At 42.4% G+C, this 23,888-nt stretch overlaps 1 protein-coding gene across 1 annotated transcript in view; it reads left to right on the top strand.

Annotated features, from left to right (window-relative positions):
• DOCK3 (dedicator of cytokinesis 3) overlaps positions 1-23,888 on the top strand; it is a 1,382,531-nt gene that overhangs the window by 1,132,148 nt on the left and 226,495 nt on the right. Inside the window, exons 27-28 of the mRNA XM_078661294.1 lie at positions 3,596-3,694; positions 14,383-14,477. Coding sequence (XP_078517420.1) covers positions 3,596-3,694; positions 14,383-14,477 — 194 coding nt within the window. The remainder of the gene's footprint in view (positions 1-3,595; positions 3,695-14,382; positions 14,478-23,888) is intronic.

The raw sequence follows: 23,888 nt of genomic DNA, 5'->3' as shown, positions 1-23,888 counted from the left end.
CCAGCTTTACTTAAATCAGTTTTATTTGTGGAAGTTGAATGTTATGCGGCAATTTATCACTCTAATTTAACTTTTTTTAATCAACCAGTTAAAAATCCTAATGCAGTATTGTACTTACCCCAGTATAACTACTATGTCATGACCCTGTAATCCACTGGTTTCAGCATTGGACTGGCCTTTAGAGCAATCAGGCAGTTCCTGGCAGGCTGGATTGACAGATCAGTGTATGGGATGAATTTTTTTAGCAGTTTTGGTCAGTATTATGACCAGTTTTTTCCTATTGATTTCAGTGATATTATCACTTTTTAGGTCTCTTCTCTAGACAGCACATGTGCTGTCTTGAAGAGACATGTATATACTTTGTGTGCTTGAGCCCGTCCACAGGATTACCATTTGCTGGCTCCATTGTCGCTCTCTTATTCTTTCTCTCCATTTGTCCATTTGTCCATCACATGCATGCGTCATACCTAGTTCTGTGTTTAGCCCTCTACGAGAGCATGGACCTATTACTACTATCCATCCACAGCTCCCATTTCAGCAACTGCTTTGCAGACTACCTTTTTCTTTGTTAAAGAGCACTTATCATGAGTACTTGTCTTTTCACTCACTCCAAGCTCTGTTTCTGTAAACAGGCCTGTACATTTTCTTCTTATCTCGTCACATTTGCTATGCATTCAAATACTGAGGACAAATGTCAGGCTGTTTTCCGATGGCGCCTGCTTACTTTTCTTTGCCTGACTTCAAAGTGAGAGGATTTGCGCCCCAACAAAGTTGTTTTATATTATTTGTTTTGCTTATTCTGGCTCAGTCACGGTCGGCAGTAGGAGTTTCTGCAGGGCGGTGATGTGGGGAGGGGAGGGGCAGGGTGGGGGGTAGTAATGTATGGATTACGGAGTTTAACAGGTAAGTAAACATATAAATAAATAAAACGAATGTTGTTGCGCGCACTGCATCACCAAATGCAATGCAGTGCGCGCATCGAAATTCGTTTTATTTATTTATATGTTTACTCACCTGTTAAACTCCGTAATCCATACATTACTACCCCCACCCTGCCCCTCCCCCTCCCCACGTCACCGCCCTGCAGGAGCTCCTACTGCCAACCGCGGCTGTTCTGGCTTTGTAAAGCGGTCCCACCATCTTCCACCATTTACGTTTTACCTACATTGTTGCATATGCTTAAATTCTCTTGTGGATGACGGGTACTGCCGTGTAACAAGACTTTGAAAGTAGACTCACCGGCCACATTTTCATGCATTTACATGCACTTCAGAATGAAACACCGGTTCTATCGATGAAAATGTTAGACACTCTTTTGAGATTGTCTCAGATGCTTACATTCTTTGATGAATGATGAAAACTGTTGCGGATTCACCGGTCTTGTTTCCATGAGTTTATATATGCTTCAACTGAAACTTGCGTCCTATGAAATATGACCATGGTATATGCTTATTTGAGACCTCTTATTTTTCAGTTTCTTTTAACCAGATGTGGGCACCTGTACTTAGTTGTGCTTTAGCTTCACATGTCACTACATTTCTCTATATTTTGGAAATATGTTTACGGGCTGACTGATATCGGTTGTGTTGCTTGACCCGTCCGTGCTGTCTTGCTTGTCCCAGCCCTGCTGCCAGACACACATGCGCTAGGACATTGCCAGCACTGGCCACATCATCGCACTTATTTCAAGGACTTTCAAACATGCTAAAAAGCAGACTTGCTGCTATACAACATGTCTAAAAGACATTGACTAGACCAAAAATTATGGCATTGCGGAGACCTACTAGCTTTGCCACTGCTTGTTTAGCTCTTTGCTTCCCTAATGGGGGCCACTTCTATTTTGGTACCCTGGCCTACTTTTTGTCCCAGTCGTTCCTGGCTGGTTTCAAGACATTTTATAATCTTCCTCCTTCAACATGAAACATTTACCGCTGCTCGTAAATGGATGCTCATGTATTTATTGCTTTCACTGAAGCTCAAAACTTTATTAGAAATTGTCTACATGTACCTTTATTCAGTAGTAAGAAAACCCTTCCATGTCTATTTAATAGTTTGATTACTATTTGTAATGCCAACACATGTTTGATCACATTTTATTCCTTGAAATATATATATATCATCTGCGTGTTTTCACCATTTCGACCTTGAGGCACACATCCTTCTATAAATAGTCTATTTGTTTGTTTTATCTAGCAGCCTTTCGCTTTCACCATCATCTTCTGATGAGACTTCTTGGCAAAATCTAGCTGAACAATTTGGTTCTCCAGTCTCATCGCTGCAACACAGATTTCACCATCAGCTTCACTATTCCAACCCTGTTCTTCCTTGCTATGTTTGCTGGCATACCTACAAATATTTGATCTTTTTTTCTATAGCAACTGAACAATTCCTTTACTGTGGCGGTTCTCGTACATTAAGCTTTTCATAAGTAAACTCTGTGTTGTCCTGCTGCTCTAATTGCCAGTGAATTAAAAATACTTACTTCACGTGCTCTACATTTCTGTTGCTTTTTTTGTCAGAAATTACCTAAATGTAGCTGCCTTGCGTGCAGGAATAAAGGTCCCGTTTGGCATCTCTGTTTTTTGGTCTTGTGTATGTGTGTCACTGTCAGAGAGTCATGCTTTTAGAAACAGGAACCTAAACAGGACTGACAGTAAATATATTTCCTAAGAATAGTTCTTGTGGATTGATGAGCCCTAGGAAATACATAATCGATGCAGAGTTGATTTTTCTTGGTGGAATATCATGGTTGTGTGACACGTTAATATGACTTAGCATGGAAATCGTTGAGCTATGGCAAGGGATGACAAATTGTGATGTCCATGTTGCTGCTTGCTACCACTTTGGACAATTGGACTACTGAAATTCTAAAGGTTTTTAGCTTTTGCCATTTTTTTTGTAGCTGGGGTTTCTCCCCACAAGAAATTGATGCATCACGCCAATCCAAGAATCATATGAAAGAACCTAGAGACATTAATAAGACAGATGGAACCAGCTAAGCAGACTATATCATATGAAATACCATAAAGGGACTTGCACAGTTGTTCAAAGCTACCATCGTACTAAAAACCATAAAACTGTGCATCAATCTCTTATACTTCATCATTCTACACGTTGCATCCCATAGCACGATAACTCAACATGGTGGTCATCACGCATGACATGGAAACTCTTTCCACATAAGTTCAAAACAAAGACAACATCCTTCCAATAAAAAAATCCTACATGGTTTACCATGCTACTCGTGTAGGCAAATGCTTCAACGCACCGCATGGGGTAATAAGCTCCATATAAATGATGCAATACAATGCAATACAAAATATGTATCCTTAACGTGAGAGACTCAAGTGTGCATGTGCAGGTTTGTGGTATATAATGTGCGTGAGGGAAGCATGAGCTTAGGTTTTTCTTGTTGAAGAAGAATATATGTGGGTTAAGCTTAGAGTATTAAGAAATTGTTCGTTTATGCATGGTAATGACTCCTCATTAAACACTGAACCATTTCAGATGCATCGATTTCCCAAATACCAATTGTTATTTGGTGTTCTCTTTATAGCTGAGCAGTATGAACACTATTCTTCCTTTTTGTTTTCAGGGGGAGTATGTATCATGCCTCCTGTCATTGCTCCGCCTGATGGCAGACACTCATTTCCAACATTTACTGGAAAACTTCCAGAGCAAGGAAGAACTAAAGGTAGGATTGAGCGCATTTATGGAGGTATATATTACTGCTGACAATCCTGTGATCATTCGAAAACCAATTTGTAATTATTGTGTTGATTCAACAGACAGTTTCCTTTCAATATTTTACATTCAAAGTGGTTAGTAAGTTTATCTACTTTAGCAAGGGGGCCGGCAACCCACTATACAACATTTAAAATATTCTAAGGTTAGGGGAATAAGCATACAGGGCCCCTGAATCAAGTTCTGCCAATAATTAGAGATTGAAACTTTTGTTTCAATTCAAGTTTGAATTGCATTAACATCTGAGACTATTTATTTCCAACATTTTTACTTACTTTGTTTCCATTTTTATCTTATTTTAAACGTTTCAGATAGTGTATTCTGAGTCAAATCATCCCAACTTCAAGATTTGATTTGTAAGAGGCAGCCCCATACTGATAAACGTAATAAAGTTGCCCGAGTCAATTAGCTCCCTACAATAGTTGTGGTGAGGTATGAACATGCATTTTAAGGCCAGTTGAGAAATTGAATAACATCGGTACAACTCCTCAAGATATCAAGATTTTCTATTTTTAAAGCCCATCTTGAACATGAGTCACCTAGTGTTAGGTATGCTTTTTTACTCTGAACAGCTAAATGCCACTGTGACAGGACCGGTTCTCCATCAAGCTACTATTTATCTGCTGACTTTATCCTCAGTAGAATTTGTTTGGCCCAGGCTTCAAGATCAAAAGACTTGACCTGAGATACCAGGAAAAAGATGAACACTTTTTGACGTTTGTGTTATGCGGAAGTAAGTACAAGTACCATAATGGCGATGCATAATATTGAGTGTTAAGACAAATTCCTCAAAAACGTTGATCGTATTTCGGACATCCATTTATTATCAGAAAGCCGAGTATATTCCTTTAATATTAGTTGATTAGTTTGTAGTAAGGGTGTTAGGTCCGTGCTGAAATTGATTAAAGAATTGAGTAATATTAACATCTGGGGCCGTTTTACGCAGCCTGGACATTTTCCTGGTTAGTGCTGAGAGCACCTTTCAAATGGTGCGTCCAGCTCTAACCAGGAAAATGCGCTGCATTATAGTCAATGCTTTGCCCCCAGGGAAGACGCAAACTTGCAGCACAATCAGGTGATAAATGGAGTGGCTGCTTTGTAGCCGATTCATGTTTCACTGTGCACACGGCAACCCGCAAGCACTTTGAAGGGGAATTAAGGATCTGCAAGTGCAAGTGCAATGAGGGACTCCACCCGCCTGCAAGGGGATATCTGGGGGGGTCCATAGAATCCCATTTCCACCACCAGAGGGCTGCCATCAGGGGGCGCACTGACAGTGCCTAGCAGCTTCTTGGCCTCTGTTCCCACATCTGTAAAATGGCATGGCTAGTCATCCCGGGGTCTCCTTTATTTAAGTAGGTTGACTCAGTGGACGCGAAGCAGCGGTACTTGCCAGACCTGACCTAACACTAATTTAAGCTGCTATTTTAATCTTATTCTAAGGCGTGCGTTATCCTTTAAAAACCCTTCAGTTTTATTGTTCCTGATCTTGTTTTAATACTTTACTTTTTGCTCAGACCCACCTAGTCTGCGCTTTTTTTGGCCTCCTGCCGCTCGCTCTCCGTTCCACTGCGGGTTTTCTCCCGTTTAAGTGGAGAGAGCGAGCGAGTCAACTGTAGCCCATCCTGCCTGCGGTTGATGCGGAACACGAGGGTTTTCGGGCTAGTCGATCTGAAGTCTCCTGTATTTAAGTAGGATTACTCCCCAGATGCGCAGCGGTTGCACCAAAGGCAATCCTGTCAGTGTCCGTCCGCACCCAGCCGTCGCCATGAACAAGGACCCCTGCCCCTTGTGCCTCGGCCTCCCCTCATAGGCGCATCTACTCAGCTACTGCTCTAAAAAGGGTCACATTCCCTGCTTATGCCGCTGATGCATGTTACAGAACCATTCCCTTCCTGAATCTTGAGGGACCGTTCACATGCAAACATTGCCACTTTCAAAGTCTTAAACAGGATCAGATGCCCTACAACCAATGTGCTCGTCAGAATGTCCCCGACAAGACCAGGTCAGCAATAGCCGCTCCCTTAGCTCCTGCGACCCAAAGCTCCACTCATAACTGGAGAGTTTTTTTAGCCAACGTTAGATCATTGTCTAAACATGCCACTGATCTATGGGATCTAATTACCTCTGAATCCCCGGATTTAGGTTACCTCACAGAGACCTGGCTTAAACACTCCTTATGACTGGCCATTACTTCAACTGTTCTGGAAAATTATCGTATTTTAAGATTGGACAGTAAAGAGTAAAGTGGGTGGAGACATTGCCATTGTGTACAAAGAAGTGTTGAAAGTCTCCATCATTGACTCTGCCTTAGATGATAATATAGAAATGTGTATTTGTAAGATTGAATGCACGTCCCAGGATTGTTGGAAGGGTGTGCTTATTTTCCATCCTCCTGGCCCACTCAAGGACTTTACTATAAAGATGATGGGAAAAAATGCCCCTCATACTATCTTTTCTAAGGAATTATTGGTTCTGTTGGACTTTAATTTTCACAGTGAAGATAGCGCAAATATCAACTGTGCTCACTTCCTTGCAGACATGGCCTCCTTAGGATTGATAAAGATCGATGATGGCCCTACTCATTCAGCCGGGCATACCCTGGACATTATTTTTTCCAACTATATTTACCGAACCCCCCTGCCAGTGATCTGGTTGGATCATTGTTTAGTTAATTTTCGGATTACAGGCACCCAACCTACCTGCACCCCTACTAATCCTACTCCCAATCCTAGAAGACAATGGCACAAGATTATGCAAGACTCTTTTAAGGAAAATGTTATACCCCCACATTCGAAGCACCTACGGATACTAACACAAAGTTAAATATATTTCATGAGGCCATAAAATCCATCAAAGACATTCTCCCACCATTAAAACTACATCACGTCAATCCCCAAAGAAAGCTTGCAGCTTTGTACTCTTCTTAGCTTCGTAGGGAAAAGGCTAACTGCAAAGAATTGGAAAAGACATGGCTTAAATCGCAAACCGTGAAGGAGAAAATAATGTATAAATCTGCCTTAGCACTGTACCACAAGAGCACAGAAAGCCCATATTACCGCTAGGTTAACCAATCAGGCAACTCTAATAAATAAATCTAGAAGTCCTCAATTCCCTCACCAATCCCATTGCCTGTATCAGTCAGACCCCCCCTCTCAAGTATTATGTGATAACATTGGCAATCATTTTGAGGAAAAGATTTACAAAATATGATACATTTCCTAGAGACTCTGAATCATCAGACATTACTGCCCTATTGTCCACATCTCTGAGGGAGAAGGAAGTGTGCATAGAGAGTTTCCCTGCTTTGCAGGTATCAAAAGTGGAAGAGATGTTGAAAACAGCAAAATCCAGTTCACCCCTTGATGTCATGCCGACCAATTTGTTTGCCTTATTAGCTACTCACCTAGCACCCTCCATTTGTACCACACTAAATGCTTCTTTGAGTGAAGGGAAACGTATTCACGAATGCAAGATGGCACAAATGCTTCCAATCAGTAAGAAGACACATGTACCCACAAAGGAGCTGGCAAAATACCGCCCTATTTCACTTCTTCCGCTTATGAGTAAACTTTTGGAAGGATATATCAATACTAAGCTCATGGAGTACATAGAATTCCAAGGCTGCCTCGATCCCTCACAATAGGGTTTCAGACCAAATTACTCTACTAAAACCGCCAATATAGTTGTTACAGACTACATGAAATGTGCCTTGGACAACAATAAGGCTGTGCTGTTAGTGCTTCTGGACTTGTACGCAGCTTTTAATATTGTCTCTCACCACAAGCTGCTCCAAAGATTGAATGAGAATGGAATCCATGGACTGGGGCTAAAATGGCTTGCGAGCTTTCTGGACCAGCACACTTAAACTGTTAACCTAGGTCCTTTCGCCTCCCGCATTATGAAGCTCACGAAGGGGGTACCAAGGGCTCTTGTCTTAGCCCTGCCCAATTTAATGTGTTTGTGGCCTGTCTTACAAAGATTATTAGTTGTCATGGGTTCACTCCCTTCCTGCTCATATGCAGATAACACACAACTTATTTTGTCATTTGATAACAATACAGCTTCATCCAAATCTCTCTTTGCTGATGGTATGCAGGCAATTTTTAGCTGGTTGACAGAAAACTTCTTCCAGATAAATGCTGATAAAACTGAAATCTCAATATTTGAAGGCGCTCAAACTTTATGGTACCCCAAAAATAATGACAAAAAAACCTCTGGGTCCGTCTGGACCATGCTCTCATAATGAGAGACCAAGTAATGGCCACTGCAGGTACTTGCTTCCACACTTTCAAGTCAAGTCAAGTCGGAATTTATATAGCGCACTACATACCCAGAGGGTCTCAAGGCACTTGAGGAAGGGGGTAGGTTTATTTATCGAATATCCAGGTTTTAAGCTGTTTTCTGAAGGCTAGGTGGTTTTGAGTAAGGCGTAGGTGGGTGGGAAGGGAGTTCCAGGTCTTGGCCGCTAAGTAGGAGAAGAATCTTCCCCCCATGGTGGCTTTGTGGATGCGCGGCACAGTGGCGAGGGCTTGGTTGGACGAACGCAGCTGGCGGGTGGGGGTGTAAAAGGAAAGGTGCGTGTTGAGGCAATCAGGTCCAAGTTCGTATAGGGCTTTGTGTGCGTGGGTAAGTAGACGGAACGTTATCCTCTTGTTGATGGGGAGCCAGTGGAGGTCTTTCAGGTGAGCGGAAATGTGGTCTGTGCGGGGAATGTCTAGTATGAGTCTGGCTGAAGCATTTTGGATGCGTTGGAGTTTTTTCTGCAGTTTTGCGGTGGTACCGGCGTAAAGGGTGTTTCCGTAGTCCAGACGGCTTGTAACCAGTGCGTGGGTGACCGTTTTTCTTGTTTCGGTGGGGATCCAGCGAAATGTTTTTTTGAGCATGCGTAGGATGTTGAAGCATGATGATGAGACGGCGTTGACTTGTTTGGTCATCGAGAGTGAGGAGTCCAGGATGATGCCTAGGTTCCGTGCGTGATCCGTTGGTATGGGGGCTTTTCCTAGTGCCGTTGGCCACCAAGAGTCGTCCCAGGCGGAAGGGGGTGCGCCTAAGATAAGGACTTCAGTTTTGTCCGAGTTTAGTTTCAGACGGCTGTGCTTCATCCACTCGGCTACTTATTTCATCCCTTCATGTAGGTTGGTTTTGGCGGAGATTGGGTCTTTGGTGAGTGAGAGGATCAGCTGAGTGTCATCAGCGTAGGAGATGATGTTGAGGTTGTGTTGACGTGCAATGGTTGCGAGGGGGCTCATGTAGACGTTAAAGAGGGTGAGGCTGAGTGATGATCCTTGCGGGACGCCGCAGGTGACTTCGGTGGCCTCTGACTTAAAAGGGGGGAGGCGGACTCTCTGAGTTCTTCCAGCGAGGAACGAGATGATCCAGTCTAATGCATTTCCTTGAATTCCGATGTCTCTGAGGCGTTGTCGCGACTATTGTAATGCCCTTCTTGCAGCTGCAATTGAATCCTTACTGAATAGACTGCAGGTGGTTCAGACCATGGCTGCCTGCCTGGCACCTACTATGCCCCCAAAAACATCCCCCCTGCCTTTGCTGAGAAATCTTCACTGGCTTTGCATCTGCCAAAGAATCAAATTCAAAATTTGTTGTCTAGTCCATAAAACGTTCAATGGCAGAGGCCCTACCAAACTTGCGGAAGGATTTCAGCGTTATCAGCCTGGAAGATCTCTTCGCTCAAGGGTAAAAGCTCTTCTTGTGATTCCACGTTACAGAAAACTCAGCGCTGGCGCAAAGCTTTCTCATACCTCACCCCAAAGTACTGGAATTCGCTCACTGTACATCTGCGTAAGTGCCCGGATCTCCTTCGCTTCAGGACTCTTCAGTAACTGATCTCCCATGCCTAGTATACCCAACCCCATAGCGTGAAGATACCCCTTCGGGGCGATTTCGGCACTCTGTAAATTCCATAATTCATTCATTCATTCATTCATTCATTCAAAATTCCATCATTCATTCCCTCATTGCATTGTGCCATTCCCCCCCATGCAAATGAGGAAACGCCATCTGATTATAGCGCTGGCGCTTTATGTGCACCAGCTCTATTGGTCTTACAGAAATGGACGCAAAAGCATCTACAGCCCCTTCTGTAATACCAAAGTGCCCTGGGGGCACTCCGGTAATATGGCCCTTGGTATGGCAGAGCACTTCGAAATGGCAGAAATGTGGCATTTAGTGCTATTTAAAAGTCATGTTATTAATATTATGTTTATGCAATCATGTGCTCTACAAATCTATGTTGAATCCTATATTGAACAGAGTTGGAGCTATGTGCATTTGTGACTTGGAATATCATTTCTTGTCGTGCTCCTCCCCCAGTGCTAGAAGTTGCAAATTTTACAATGGAGCATCTTAATCAATGGCTGGGATACATTTGGCAGTGGTAGGGGTGTTATATTGGGCAAGTATATGGCTGACCGGTCTGACTTATCCTGGTGAGCTGTTGCCTAGTTGAAATGTTTCAGTTTTGGAATATTTCTATATGGTTGTCTTTTAATGTAAGAACATTAGCTCTTTAGGGAAAGTAACTACATTGGACTGTGCCACCACTTCTCAGCCAGCCCGCTATTGATTGAATATGGCACTACCAGCACAATTTGATCGGCTGCCTTACTTTTAATGTGAACATACTTTCACTTCTAAGGTGAGCTTCAGTAGTTTTAATGAGATATTTTGGAGTAAAGATTATATACTTTTAATGGTATTTATAGCTTAATCTTAAGGGATTTGGTTCACTATAAGAGGTCATGATCAACACATTAGCATATATCAGAAGGTATAGCATTTATGAATGGTATCAGGGATACTTGTATACATTTGTTTTATTGGCAAAATGAGCTATTCTCTGATGTTCTGCCACCTCTTTTTTTATTTTAAAAAAAAAAGGTGTCTTACAGTGAGTGTTTGAAATATCCCAACTCAGCAAACTTGGTAAAAATTATAGCAAAGACACCATGATACAGCACTCTAATACTGAAATTATCTCTTAAATTAGCATCTACATTCATAGAAACACTGAGAATCATGGAGAAGAAGGTTTTGAGGAGTGACGGGGAACCTTAGTAATATTCACTAGGCACCTAAACCTGCCAGTCTGACTTTATGGAGGTGTAGTAAAGGAAGTTTGGTAGCCCTAGTGTAGGTTGTGGAAGAAGGTTTATTAGATGTTAGTTACAGGTAGGTAATTCGATAGCTAAGCCCCACCAGGAACTGCATACTTGCTGCTCAGCCAATATCTTCAACATTCTACATGACCTCACACACTATCTGAGCAGCAGGGACTTGTAACGCTGGGGGGATGCATTAGGTTACAACACATCTCCCCTCTTTAGATATACAATACAAATCACAATTGAAAATATCATGACGTATGATAGAAATTGGTAAAACAGTCCTAAGACATCTGATACAATAAAAATCACAGCTCTTAAAAGTCACTATTTTATAATCCTGCAAACATTACAAAATCACACTAATATAATCCTGAAATTAAAATCACAATAATGTCATCCTGTGCAGGACGTAGAGAACTGAAGCCACCACATGCTGTAACACGTTGTAACACTAACAAATTCACTCACCTCCTTCTGCACACACAACCTTTTGCACACCTGATGGGACCTAAGGTCTCAGGTCAAACACACCAGGGTACACAACCCCACAACGCACACAAATCTTGCACGGCTGACGGAACCAAAGGTCTCAGGTAAAGCACACCAGACATTCCGCACAACAGACGGAAAGATCGAGCACATTGCGACACACAGGGCATCTACACACATGGTACCTTTCCTCCAATGCCCCACTGACAGGGAGCATCCTCAAAGGGTCTCTTTCAACCTATGCACATTCCCACACAGACAGAGAACCTCTGCATGGGGTATCTCTCAACCCTTAAACATTGCCACACACGCACAGGACATCTACGCACAGAGTATCTCTTAACCCTTACACATTCCCTGGGAAAATCCACATAGGGTCTCTTTCAAACTATGCACATCCCCACACAGACAGAGAAACTCCACACAGGGTATATCTCAACCCACAAACATAGCCACACACACAGGACATCTTAGAACAGGGTATCCTTCCACCCTTACACACTGCCACACGCACACAGGGCATCTACGCACAGTGTATCTTTCAACCCTTACACCCCCCCTTCAGACTGGGAATCTGTACACAGGGTATCTTTCAACCCTTACATTCTCCCCCTCTGACAGGAAATGTCTGCAAAGGGTCTCTTTCAACCAATTCACATCCTCACACAGGCAGGGAACCTCCACACAGGGTATCTCTGAAACTTTAATCATAGCCACACACACATGGACATCTTAGAGCAAGTTATCCTTCCACCCTTATACATCGCCACACATACAGGGCATCTACGCACAAGGTACTATTCAATCTTTACTGAAACACAGGCAACAGAATAAGATAGAATTAGAAATATATCAAGCAAACAAAGCAGCAGATAGGGAACAGCATCATAAATATAGGTAGCACAGCATAACATTGTCAGCAAACTTAATTTAATTTAATTTAATTTAATTTAATTGCGGGTTTATATAGCGCTAGGAATCGACTCCCGGAGGAGTATCTCCACGCTTCGACCGCTGGGGAACCCGTCCTGGCTCACCCTGAGAGAAGGTCCCTGATGGGTATCTCTAAGGTGCGACCAAGCATCCCCGGCAGTCTGGGGGGGCCGTTGTGAAGATGAGGCAAGCTGATGCCCAGAGTTGCCGAGTGTGGTTTCTGACTAGAGTAGGCACCGAGGCGAGAATTATCGAGTCCGCTGACCCTGGTCCACGACCCTGCCGCGTCGGGAATCGAACCCTGGTCCCGGGCCGTTCTCTGCTTACGGGTCTGCCGCCTCTAACCAGTGAGCCACACTTCTCCAAACTTAGACTAGCAAAGAATGAAAGTCACCAAAAGACATTCAAAGTTCCCCTCCTGTGAGCGATCTCGCACCTGAAATTCCTCTAGACACAGAATTCCCACAAAAGGAAAGTGATTTTTTTTTTACAAGATTGCAATCCTCCAACACCTGGAAGAGGGATGACTGGCTTTAAGAGGTGTATTCAATTTTGCTGTTTCTCCCTTTTTCTTGTCGTCTTCTTGTAATTTATTTTACATTCTGGTACTTGTCTCTGAAATATTACCTGTTGGCACATTGTTGCCTGTTATCAGGTCGCTTAATTGTGGCAAGTTCACAGTACATTTATATCAGAGGAGCACAGGAACAATGAAAATGCCCAGGATGCGAGTGGTTGTTGTTCGCGCCACTTGTCTTTTTGGTTATATATTTTTTTTTAGCACTTAATGTGTACTTGAGTCCAAAATGGACATGAGAACTAATTTTTGCTCAAATATAGACCTTAGTACTGGATTTGTACTTCACATTACTGTGTGAAATTTAATATAATTTCCCAGAAATGTGAATGCAAACTATGCAAATTCCTCACACCCCCTAGCTGGAGTCTCCAATTCTAGCCAGTCTTCCTGTACCTAAATATGGCCATTATAAGCCTTAGTCCCTACAATGGAGAAGAAATGTGCATACTCTGAAATACAAGCCAAATCAGCATTTTTCTCTGTAGCTAAGGACTATCCCACTGGTAGTTACTAGCTGCTTTAAGGAGATGTTCATTGTCAGCGGGGAGTGGATGTTGCAGTTCTGTGCCCTTTAAAAAGAGATTGTGGGGTGCATTTGGGGTGGTGGGAGGCTGTGGTCTCGCTGAGGAAAGCATTGCCTGTTCCCCCATGCTGCAGGTGCAGTGAGTGGGACTGGGCTGTTCTATGTTATATTATGTTATACTATGTTGATTTGTATAGCACACTAATCACCTGAGAAGGTATGCAGGCGCTTGGTAAGGTGTGTGATCCCAAAGTGTTTATTATGTTATGCTTGTAGACCATGCCTTTCTTCATGTTCAGTTTTATTGGGTGTGGAATTGCACTAAATGTTTGTATTGTGGGGTGTATTTGTAAGGTTATTAGCTTACATTTGAATTGAAAGGTTTCTCAATATAGGTACCATCCTGCTTTCTCACATTTGCTAGTGTTCCACCCTTGGTCCTATGACCTCTCCTGGTTTGAGTTGTGCTGCTCTGCCTGAGTGACTTCAATTACAGAGATTCATGAGAGCACAGTCTGCCACAGCGTGGACCTAACTCAGCCTTTCTCCATTCCAAAGATGTTCTGCTGCCTGCCCGGGGTCTGTTTGTGGCTTCCTTTTAGTGACACCCTTACCCCAGCCATCTTCCAAAAGCAACCTCAACATCAGGCACTAGAAAGATATCTAAGGGTGCTCTGAAATCACTGCATGTGCTCTTGGCAGACAGGATCCTCCTACTCTTTGTGACCCTGTTGCCATACTCCAACAGCAGTGCTGATAACTATGCCCTTGTCTAATAGGTCTATATTTTTGTAAAATATATTTAGGACACAGATATTTATGTCAGTATATATTCTGACTAGGACATTCTGGTGGATGGCTGATGTTAAAGTTGCTTTTACGTGCCTATAAAGATAAAGGTGATATCTGAATTTGTTAAGGACTGTGATATCTTTAAGTCAAGAATGATGCAATTTAACTTCAAATGATTTGTTTGTTGTTAACAGGAGTTCCTGCTAAAGATCTTCTGTGTTTTTCGGAACCTTATGAAGTTGAGTGTCTTCCCTCGGGACTGGATGGTGATGAGGCTTCTAAACAGCAAGTAAGTCTAATTCATCTTTTTTGTTCATGGAGGAAATATCTTGTTTATTTTGGCCCATTAATATTCTTCATGTTCACTTATTTGTTATTTCCTCTTTTTTCATGGTGCTGACAGTAGTTGACATATTATCCTAACCAGTGCTTAATATTAGCCAGTGGATGCTGGTGGATATTATCCTAACCACTGCTTAATATTTGCCAGTAGCTGCAGGTGGGAGCCCACCGGTACTCTTCTATGGGGAACAGAACACATTTTTAATCCTCAGACTTTGACCCAGAACAAGAGAAAGAAAGGCAGCCAATGGAGAAAGGACGGGAAAGAGAAAAAGGTAGTAACAGTGACAAACGGAGAAATCAAGGATGAAAAAGAACCCGCAAGAATGAGATAAAAGGGCAGTGGGAATATGTTGGTGGAAGAAAGATGTGGAAACAAAGATAGGGTTGACTCTAATCAGCAAGGCTGAGCCTATACAACAAGTAACGAGAGAAATGCCAGTACTGATACAATTTATTTTATCATCACACTTAACATCCACACTAAGAAAACTAATTCAAAATGGGGTATTTGCTTAATACTCGCACTTTTATTTTTCAAAATTCACAATTGTTAAAAAAAAATTTATATTTCATAAAAAGAGAAGCATATGAGAATTAGGGACACATCAAAAAAACACATTCAATAGAAACTTCATACATTCTACACCTTCAGTCATATCACAATCAGCACGACATTCACTGCATTCATATCTCCATCATACATACCACATACTACCACTATGGTGAAGCAAACAATATACTAGATCTGCACAAATTATACAATCATTTAGTACAATTTAAAGAAAATACATTCCTATATGTTGATGAATTTAGAATCATTCATTGGAACTTAATACAGTAAAAGGTAATGTACATAAGATGGTGAGGAGCCAGGGAGTGTTGCTGCCCCCTAGGTACACAAGCAGACCAGTACGAGAAATGGCCTACGCGTTTCAAATCCCCTATTATTCGTCAGGGATTCTCATCAGGGCCTCAGACACTGTAAATATAAAGAGAAGAAAGACATAACAAAGAATATTTTAGTGAAATCGTAAAAGAAAACATTATTTTAGAATTGCACATCAGCAGTCTAATGGTATAGGCATGCACCTGGGCAACAGTCATTATATATGAGCCATTTAGACAAGCCAGGTGGTTTAAGGTGTCTAAAACAAGGGAGGAGTCAGAAGATCTTCCATGTGAGAATTTAAAACACATGCAAAAATACTTACTAACTATTTGTCTGATTGTGTGGTCTACGGGAGTCATAGACTGGAGGCTTCTCTAGAGTGAAATAACCTAAAAAATCGGAAAACAACTCTATGAGGTTCCAGCGCAAGTACATTTCGGCAAGGAGCAAAGAACTGGTGGCGCCAGAGGTATTCGAAGCTACAATGAGTACAAAAACCGGGGAGACATTTTTGGAAGACATGTTACTGGGGGTCTTGTCTGGCATCAACTAAGCACTAAACAAGACAGAAGATTACAATGGGGAAAATGCATCTAGAGGCAGATACCTTGGGATTTGAAGGCAGCCGCCAAAAATAAAGGGCTGTGCCGTGGATCAGGATGGGAGGGAGCAAGGCGCTTCGTGAGTCGACTTAGTGTTGTTTATCTCTTAGGACGACATTCCAGGGGGGATTATATCTGTGGAAGGCAACAAAGGTTTTATAATAAGTCACCCTGACCTTATTCCGTAATGAGGTGCATGGACAGAGTTAGCCTCACCTTCGGAGATAGATACCGGTCTCCGTAGCGTGTTAAGGAGGCAGCGTCAGCACATACCAGTTCAGTCGGCGTGTGCTGAAAAAATTAAAAGAATACGCCCAATGTAAATAATTATGATGTGCCGTGACCCAAAGGGCACTCGGAATTAAAAAATCCGGTGACGGATGCTTTACCTTAGGATTTTAATCCAGCGGGGTTACTGAACACTCGGTGGATGGATGGCCCGGCACTGCTTTTTCACGCAGGCGCATGAGTGGAACCCAAGGCGGTGATCAAAAGGACGCGTCAGCACATCCCTGATAATCGGATGGTACTACAAAAAAATATATAATAAATACTATTAGGAACACCTTCGCCAGGTTATCAAACTTGTAGGGCGACTGGTACTTAAAGAATAAGGGGAGGGGACAAGCGAATTACCTTTAGGAATCGATCTCACACGGTCTCTCCACAGTCTGTCGGCGTGTAGCGAAGCACTATTCCCTCGCGCAGGCGCGTTTTGAGGCAACAACAGTGGTCACCTTTATACAGAACAGTATGCTGGTGTGGCCAATGGGAGGCTGTGAAATATTAATTAAGGGACGGGGATGAAGCGGACTGTAACACAGTACAAAATAGGACAGAACAGGCAAATTTGTAATATTGTTTGGATGTGTGTCCAGATAACAAAAAAGCCCTGTTCAGATTGCCACCAAGTAAATAGGTCCAAGGTTCCTAAGAACCTAAATGGAGGATGACATTCTAATGTACTTTGATCCAAGTTTAAAAATTTCCGATAACTCATTCAAACCTGACACCGCGGTGTCAAATTTGACAATCAGCATTGCCTCCCTTTTGGACAGTTTAAGGCTCAGATCCCCGCCACGGGGATCTCTTTCTATCCTTGATATGACTGTCCATTTAAATTCATTGAGACCATGTTGCATCCTGGTCCAGTGGTTTACCAAAGGGGCGTTCTCAACGTTTCTTTTTAATCTGGACTTGTGCTGTGAGATGCGTTGTCGCACTTCCTGCTCGGTTTTGCCTATGTACAGGCGATCACACGGGCATATGATGCCGTACACTACAAGTTTCGATTTGCAGTTACTGAATACCTCATGTTTCCATGAGATACCCTTGTGCTGAAAGACCGTGCCCTGTATTGTGGTGTCACAGCAAAGGCACGTACCACATTTGTGGTGGCCAAGTACAGGTGCTAATCCCAACATTTGGCGAAGGGAAGGTTGGGTTTGTGACGGCATTGCTGCTCTAACCACATGGTTTGCGACGCTATTCTCTCTTTTGAAAGCGAATAGCGGAGGCTCTTTTAGACTCTCGTCTAAATTCCTCACCAAATGCCAATTCTCACCAATGATTCGTTTTAACTGATTGGCATTGGGGCAGAAGGTGGTTACGCAGACTTGGCGTTTTTGTTCTGTTTTCTGTTTTCGCTCCAGTAATATCTCGCGGGGTGTCCATCTAGCTCTTTTCATGCAACCTTTGACAAGTTTTTTGGGGTACCCTCTATCACAGAGTTTAGAGACTAATTTTTCTGCATGGTATGTGTAATCTTTCTCATACGTGCAGTTTCTGCGTATTCGCAAAAACTGCCCGTGTGGCAGATTCTCTTTTAAACTTCTGGGATGATTGCTCTGAAATAACAGAGCCTTATTTCGGTCTGTGGGTTTAACAAATAACGTTGTCGCCAATTTGCCAGATTTTGAGAAAACCTCCACATCCAAGAATGGAATCTTAGTTTCAGACTGGGTAAGGCTAAATTGTATATCAGGTGTTCTAGTATTCAGCCATAGGTGGAACTTAGTCTGATTGTCAAGGCCTCCTGTCCATACCATGAAAACATCGTCTATGAAACGATACCATTTCCCAATAAACTGTCCAAAGGGATTATTATTATGTATGTACGAATCCTCGTACATTGACATAAAAAGCACCGCTAATTCGGGGGCAAAGGGACATCCCATTGCCACGCCCTTTACTTGAAAATAGAACTCGTTGTTGAAACAGAAATAGTTTTTTTTAAGCGCAAAAGATGCCAAGTCTACCAAAAACTGTGTTGGAACACGCATAGGTCTAGGACGTGAGTCTAGGAAGAAGGAGAGCACTGCCAATGCCTCACCTTGGGGGATTTGCGTGTATAATGATGTCACGTCAAGGGTGACTAACAAATCTGTCCCTTCACAAAAGGTTATATTTTCCAACTTATTAATAAAGTCGGTAGTGTCCTGTAGGTATGAGACCACTTGGTTCATGAACTGTTTTAAAAAACAGTCCACGTATTTTGCAATGGGTTCCAAGAGAGAACCACATCCTGCCACGATGGGTCTCCCTGGTGGTCTACTCTGGTCTTTATGCACCTTTGGCAATACATAAAACATGGGGATCTTAGGATGCTTGATCTGTAAATATTCGCATTTTTTCTTTCCAACGAATCCTTGCTCAAAACCCTCTTGGATAATAGCAAAAAGTTGGTTTTGTAATTCATTTGTTGGATCCTTATCAATTTTCCAGTAACACGTGGGGTCTTCTAGTTGTCTTCGTATTTCATTTGTATAGTCTTGAATATCCCATAGTACTATGGATCCGCCTTTATCGGCTTGCTTTATCACAACAGTCGAGTCATTTTTTAAGGTGGTTAAAGCAGACATCTCCTCTCTCGTGGTATTAAATTTAATGAATCTTTTTTCTTTTTCCATTTGTGAAATAGCCGACAAGACTCTTTTTTCAAAAATTATCAATTCCTTGGGGATTTTATTTCCGGGTGGGCAGAATGTCGACTTATTACGTAAGCCTGTTACCTCTGTTAGCAGTGGAGCAGGATTTTCCAGGAAGAACATTGTTAGTCTCAGCTTTCTGCAGAATTCAATGAATTCTGTCTTCATGCGGACAAAATCTGTTCTTTTTGAGGGAACGAAGGATAACCCCTTAGACAGTATGCTCTCTTCTGCTTTAGTTAGTACTCGTTGAGAGAGGTTAAAAATAGGAGACCTATTTAGTTCTTGTAGTGCTGTCGGCGGGTCTTCATTTCCCATGGGACTGTGTATCTGACTCGGCCTCTCGGTCTCGTCTGGCCTCTTCCTAAAAAAGAGTTCTGAGCCTGTCCTCGCTGTTGTTGGTTGGAATTCCAGTTTCTATTTCTGTTGGATTGGTTGGTATTACCACTCGTATCACTGTCGTTACCCGAGGAAGAAGAGGTTTCCCCAAAGGAAATGAAGTGTTGCTTGGACCTACCCTGATTACCTGTTAGATATTGTCTAGACTCCGGTTTAGTATAAAAGTCAGGTTGTAAGTATGGATAAATGTTCTCAAGTGAGAAATTCTTTTTATCCTTCTCGAACTGATTAGATTTTTGTGTTACAGTGTAGTCCTTGAACTCCTGGATTTCCTTTTCCACTTTTTCTAGTAAGGATTTGGCGTCTGGTATTGTTGAGTTAGTGCTGATCTCAGCTTCTAATTTCGCTATTTCATCGAGCTCAATTTTGGAGAGTCTAACTGCTGTCTCGACCGTAAGGACCATAAGGTCCCTACTACATTTGGTTTCGATGAAAGAGAAACCTTTTTTGAAAATTGGATCCTCGGTGAAGATCACCGGAATATTTTTGATCTGAAGACCAACTGGCGTTTCTCTGATTCGTTTTGGGATGTAGCTGACACACTGAGGGAGACTGAAGCGAACACTGGTGGATCCCTAAGTAGACTACTGATGTGCTCTTCGCAACCCTATCTTTGTTTCCACATGATTATAGCTGGCGTCTGCCCGCGAGGTTTTTGTGTTTCTCCATTTACTTTGGAGTTTGAGCATATTCAATAGCTCATTCATATTCTTTGTGATCTAGTGTAGATGTATCGACAGCATCTAGGTCCAATTTCTTCTCTTTTTTATAATTTTTTCCCTTTTCCAACTCCTTTTATTTTCACTATTTCACTTTTTTATTTTCCATTTTTTATTTTCCATTTCTTGAGTAATGGCAGACAAGGACACGTTTGCCTATAGCGAAGAGCACATCAGTAGTCTACTTAGGGATCCACCAGTGTTCGCTTCAGTCTCCCTTAGTGTGTCAGCTACATCCCAAAACGAATCAGAGAAATTATTGCGTTTGAAAAAGAAGCAAATCAGAACTGATCTGCATGGTCACTTTCTATTACAACATCTGAGGGAAGGGACCATTCCAGTTGGTCTTCAGATCAAAAATATTCCGGTGATCTTCACCGAGGATCCAATTTTCAAAAAAGGTTTCTCTTTCATCTAAACCAAATGTAGTAGGGACCTTATGGTCCTTACGGTCGAGACAGCAGTTAGACTCTCCAAAATTGAGCTCGATGAAATAGCGAAATTAGAAGCTGAGATCAGCACTAACTCAACAATACCAGACGCCAAATCCTTACTAGAAAAAGTGGAAAAGGAAATCCAGGAGTTCAAGGACTACACTGTAACACAAAAATCTAATCAGTTTGAGAAGGATAAAAAGAATTTCTCACTTGAGAACATTTATCCATACTTACAACCTGACTTTTATACTAAACCGGAGTCTAGACAATATCTAACAGGTAATCAGGGTAGGTCCAAGCAACACTTCATTTCCTTTGGGGAAACCTCTTCTTCCTCGGGTAACGACAGTGATACGAGTGGTAATACCAACCAATCCAACAGAAATAGAAACTGGAATTCCAACCAACAACAGCGAGGACAGGCTCAGAACTCTTTTTTAGGAAGAGGCCAGACGAGACCGAGAGGCCGAGTCAGATACACAGTCCCATGGGAAATGAAGACCCGCCGACAGCACTACAAGAACTAAATAGGTCTCCTATTTTTAACCTCTCTCAACGAGTACTAACTAAAGCAGAAGAGAGCATACTGTCTAAGGGGTTATCCTTCGTTCCCTCAAAAAGAACAGATTTTGTCCGCATGAAGACAGAATTCATTGAATTCTGCAGAAAGCTGAGACTAACAATGTTCTTCCTGGAAAATCCTGCTCCACTGCTAACAGAGGTAACAGGCTTACGTAATAAGTCGACATTCTGCCCACCCGGAAATAAAATCCCCAAGGAATTGATAATTTTTGAAAAAAGCGTCTTGTCGGCTATTTCACAAATGGAAAAAGAAAAAAGATTCATTAAATTTAATACCACGAGAGAGGAGATGTCTGCTTTAACCACCTTAAAAAATGACTCGACTGTTGTGATAAAGCAAGCCGATAAAGGCAGATCCATAGTACTATGGGATATTCAAGACTATACAAATGAAATACGAAGACAACTAGAAGACCCCACGTGTTACCGGAAAATTGATAAGGATCCAACAAAGGAATTACAAAACCAACTTTTTGCTATTATCCAAGAGGGTTTTGAGCAAGGATTCGTTGGAAAGAAAGAATGCGAATATTTACAGATCAAGCATCCTAAGATCCCCATGTTTTATGTATTGCCAAAGGTGCATAAAGACCAGAGTAGACCACCAGGGAGACCCATCGTGGCAGGATGTGGTTCTCTCTTGGAACCCATTGCAAAATACGTGGACTGTTTTTTAAAACAGTTCATGAACCAAGTGGTCTCATACCTACAGGACACTACCGACTTTATAAATAAGTTGGAAAATATAACCTTTTGTGAAGGGACAGATTTGTTAGTCACCCTTGACGTGACATCATTATACACGCAAATCCCCCAAGGTGAGGCATTGGCAGTGCTCTCCTTCTTCCTAGACTCACGTCCTAGACCTATGCGTGTTCCAACACAGTTTTTGGTAGACTTGGCATCTTTTGCGCTTAAAAAAAACTATTTCTGTTTCAACAACGAGTTCTATTTTCAAGTAAAGGGCGTGGCAATGGGATGTCCCTTTGCCCCCGAATTAGCGGTGCTTTTTATGTCAATGTACGAGTATTCGTACATACATAATAATAATCCCTTTGGACAGTTTATTGGGAAATGGTATCGTTTCATAGACGATGTTTTCATGGTATGGACAGGAGGCCTTGACAATCTGACTAAGTTCCACCTATGGCTGAATACTAAAACACCTGATATACAATTTAGCCTTACCCAGTCTGAAACTAAGATTCCATTCTTGGATGTGGAGGTTTTCTCAAAATCTGGCAAATTGGCGACAACGTTATTTGTTAAACCCACAGACCGAAATAAGGCTCTGTTATTTCAGAGCAATCATCCCAGAAGTTTAAAAGAGAATCTGCCACACGGGCAGTTTTTGCGAATACGCAGAAACTGCACGTATGAGAAAGATTACACATACCATGCAGAAAAATGAGTCTCTAAACTCTGTGATAGAGGGTACCCCCAAAAACTTGTCAAAGGTTGCATGAAAAGAGCTAGATGGACACCCCGCGAGATATTACTGGAGCGAAAACAGAAAACAGAACAAAAACGCCAAGTCTGCGTAACCACCTTCTGCCCCAATGCCAATCAGTTAAAACGAATTATTGGTCAGAATTGGCATTTGGTGAGGAATTTAGACGAGAGTCTAAAAGAGCCTCCGCTTTTCGCTTTCAAAAGAGAGAATAGAGTCGCAAACCATGTGGTTAGAGCAGCAATGCCGTCACAAACCCAACCTTCCCTTCGCCAAATGTTGGGATTAGCACCTGTACTTGGCCACCACAAATGTGGTACGTGCCTTTGCTGTGACACCACAATACAGGGCACGGTCTTTCAGCACAAGGGTATCTCATGGAAACATGAGGTATTCAGTAACTGCAAATCGAAACTTGTAGTGTACGGCATCATATGCCCGTGTGATCGCCTGTACATAGGCAAAACCGAGCAGGAAGTGCGACAACGCATCTCACAGCACAAGTCCAGATTAAAAAGAAACGTTGAGAACGCCCCTTTGGTAAACCACTGGACCAGGATGCAACATGGTCTCAATGAATTTAAATGGACAGTCATATCAAGGATAGAAAGAGATCCCCGTGGCGGGGATCTGAGCCTTAAACTGTCCAAAAGGGAGGCAATGCTGATTGTCAAATTTGACACCGCGGTGTCAGGTTTGAATGAGTTATCGGAAATTTTTAAACTTGGATCAAAGTACATTAGAATGTCATCCTCCATTTAGGTTCTTAGGAACCTTGGACCTATTTACTTGGTGGCAATCTGAACAGGGCTTTTTTGTTATCTGGACACACATCCAAACAATATTACAAATTTGCCTGTTCTGTCCTATTTTGTACTGTGTTACAGTCCGCTTCATCCCCGTCCCTTAATTAATATTTCACAGCCTCCCATTGGCCACACCAGCATACTGTTCTGTATAAAGGTGACCACTGTTGTTGCCTCAAAACGCGCCTGCGCGAGGGAATAGTGCTTCGCTACACGCCGACAGACTGTGGAGAGACCTTGTGAGATCGATTCCTAAAGGTAATTCGCTTGTCCCCTCCCCTTATTCTTTAAGTACCAGTCGCCCTACAAGTTTGATAACCTGGCGAAGGTGTTCCTAATAGTATTTATTATATATTTTTTTGTAGTACCATCCGATTATCAGGGATGTGCTGACGCGTCCTTTTGATCACCGCCTTGGGTTCCACTCATGCGCCTGCGTGAAAAAGCAGTGCCGGGCCATCCATCCACCGAGTGTTCAGTAACCCTGCTGGATTAAAATCCTAAAGTAAAGCATCCGTCACCGGATTTTTTAATTCCGAGTGCC

Source organism: Lissotriton helveticus, chromosome 9 (assembly GCF_964261635.1).
Source record: "Lissotriton helveticus chromosome 9, aLisHel1.1, whole genome shotgun sequence".
In the NCBI taxonomy this organism is placed as follows: Eukaryota; Metazoa; Chordata; class Amphibia; order Caudata; family Salamandridae; genus Lissotriton; species Lissotriton helveticus.
The sequence above is the reverse complement of the archived record's forward strand: the minus strand, read 5'-3'. Positions and strand labels throughout refer to the sequence as shown.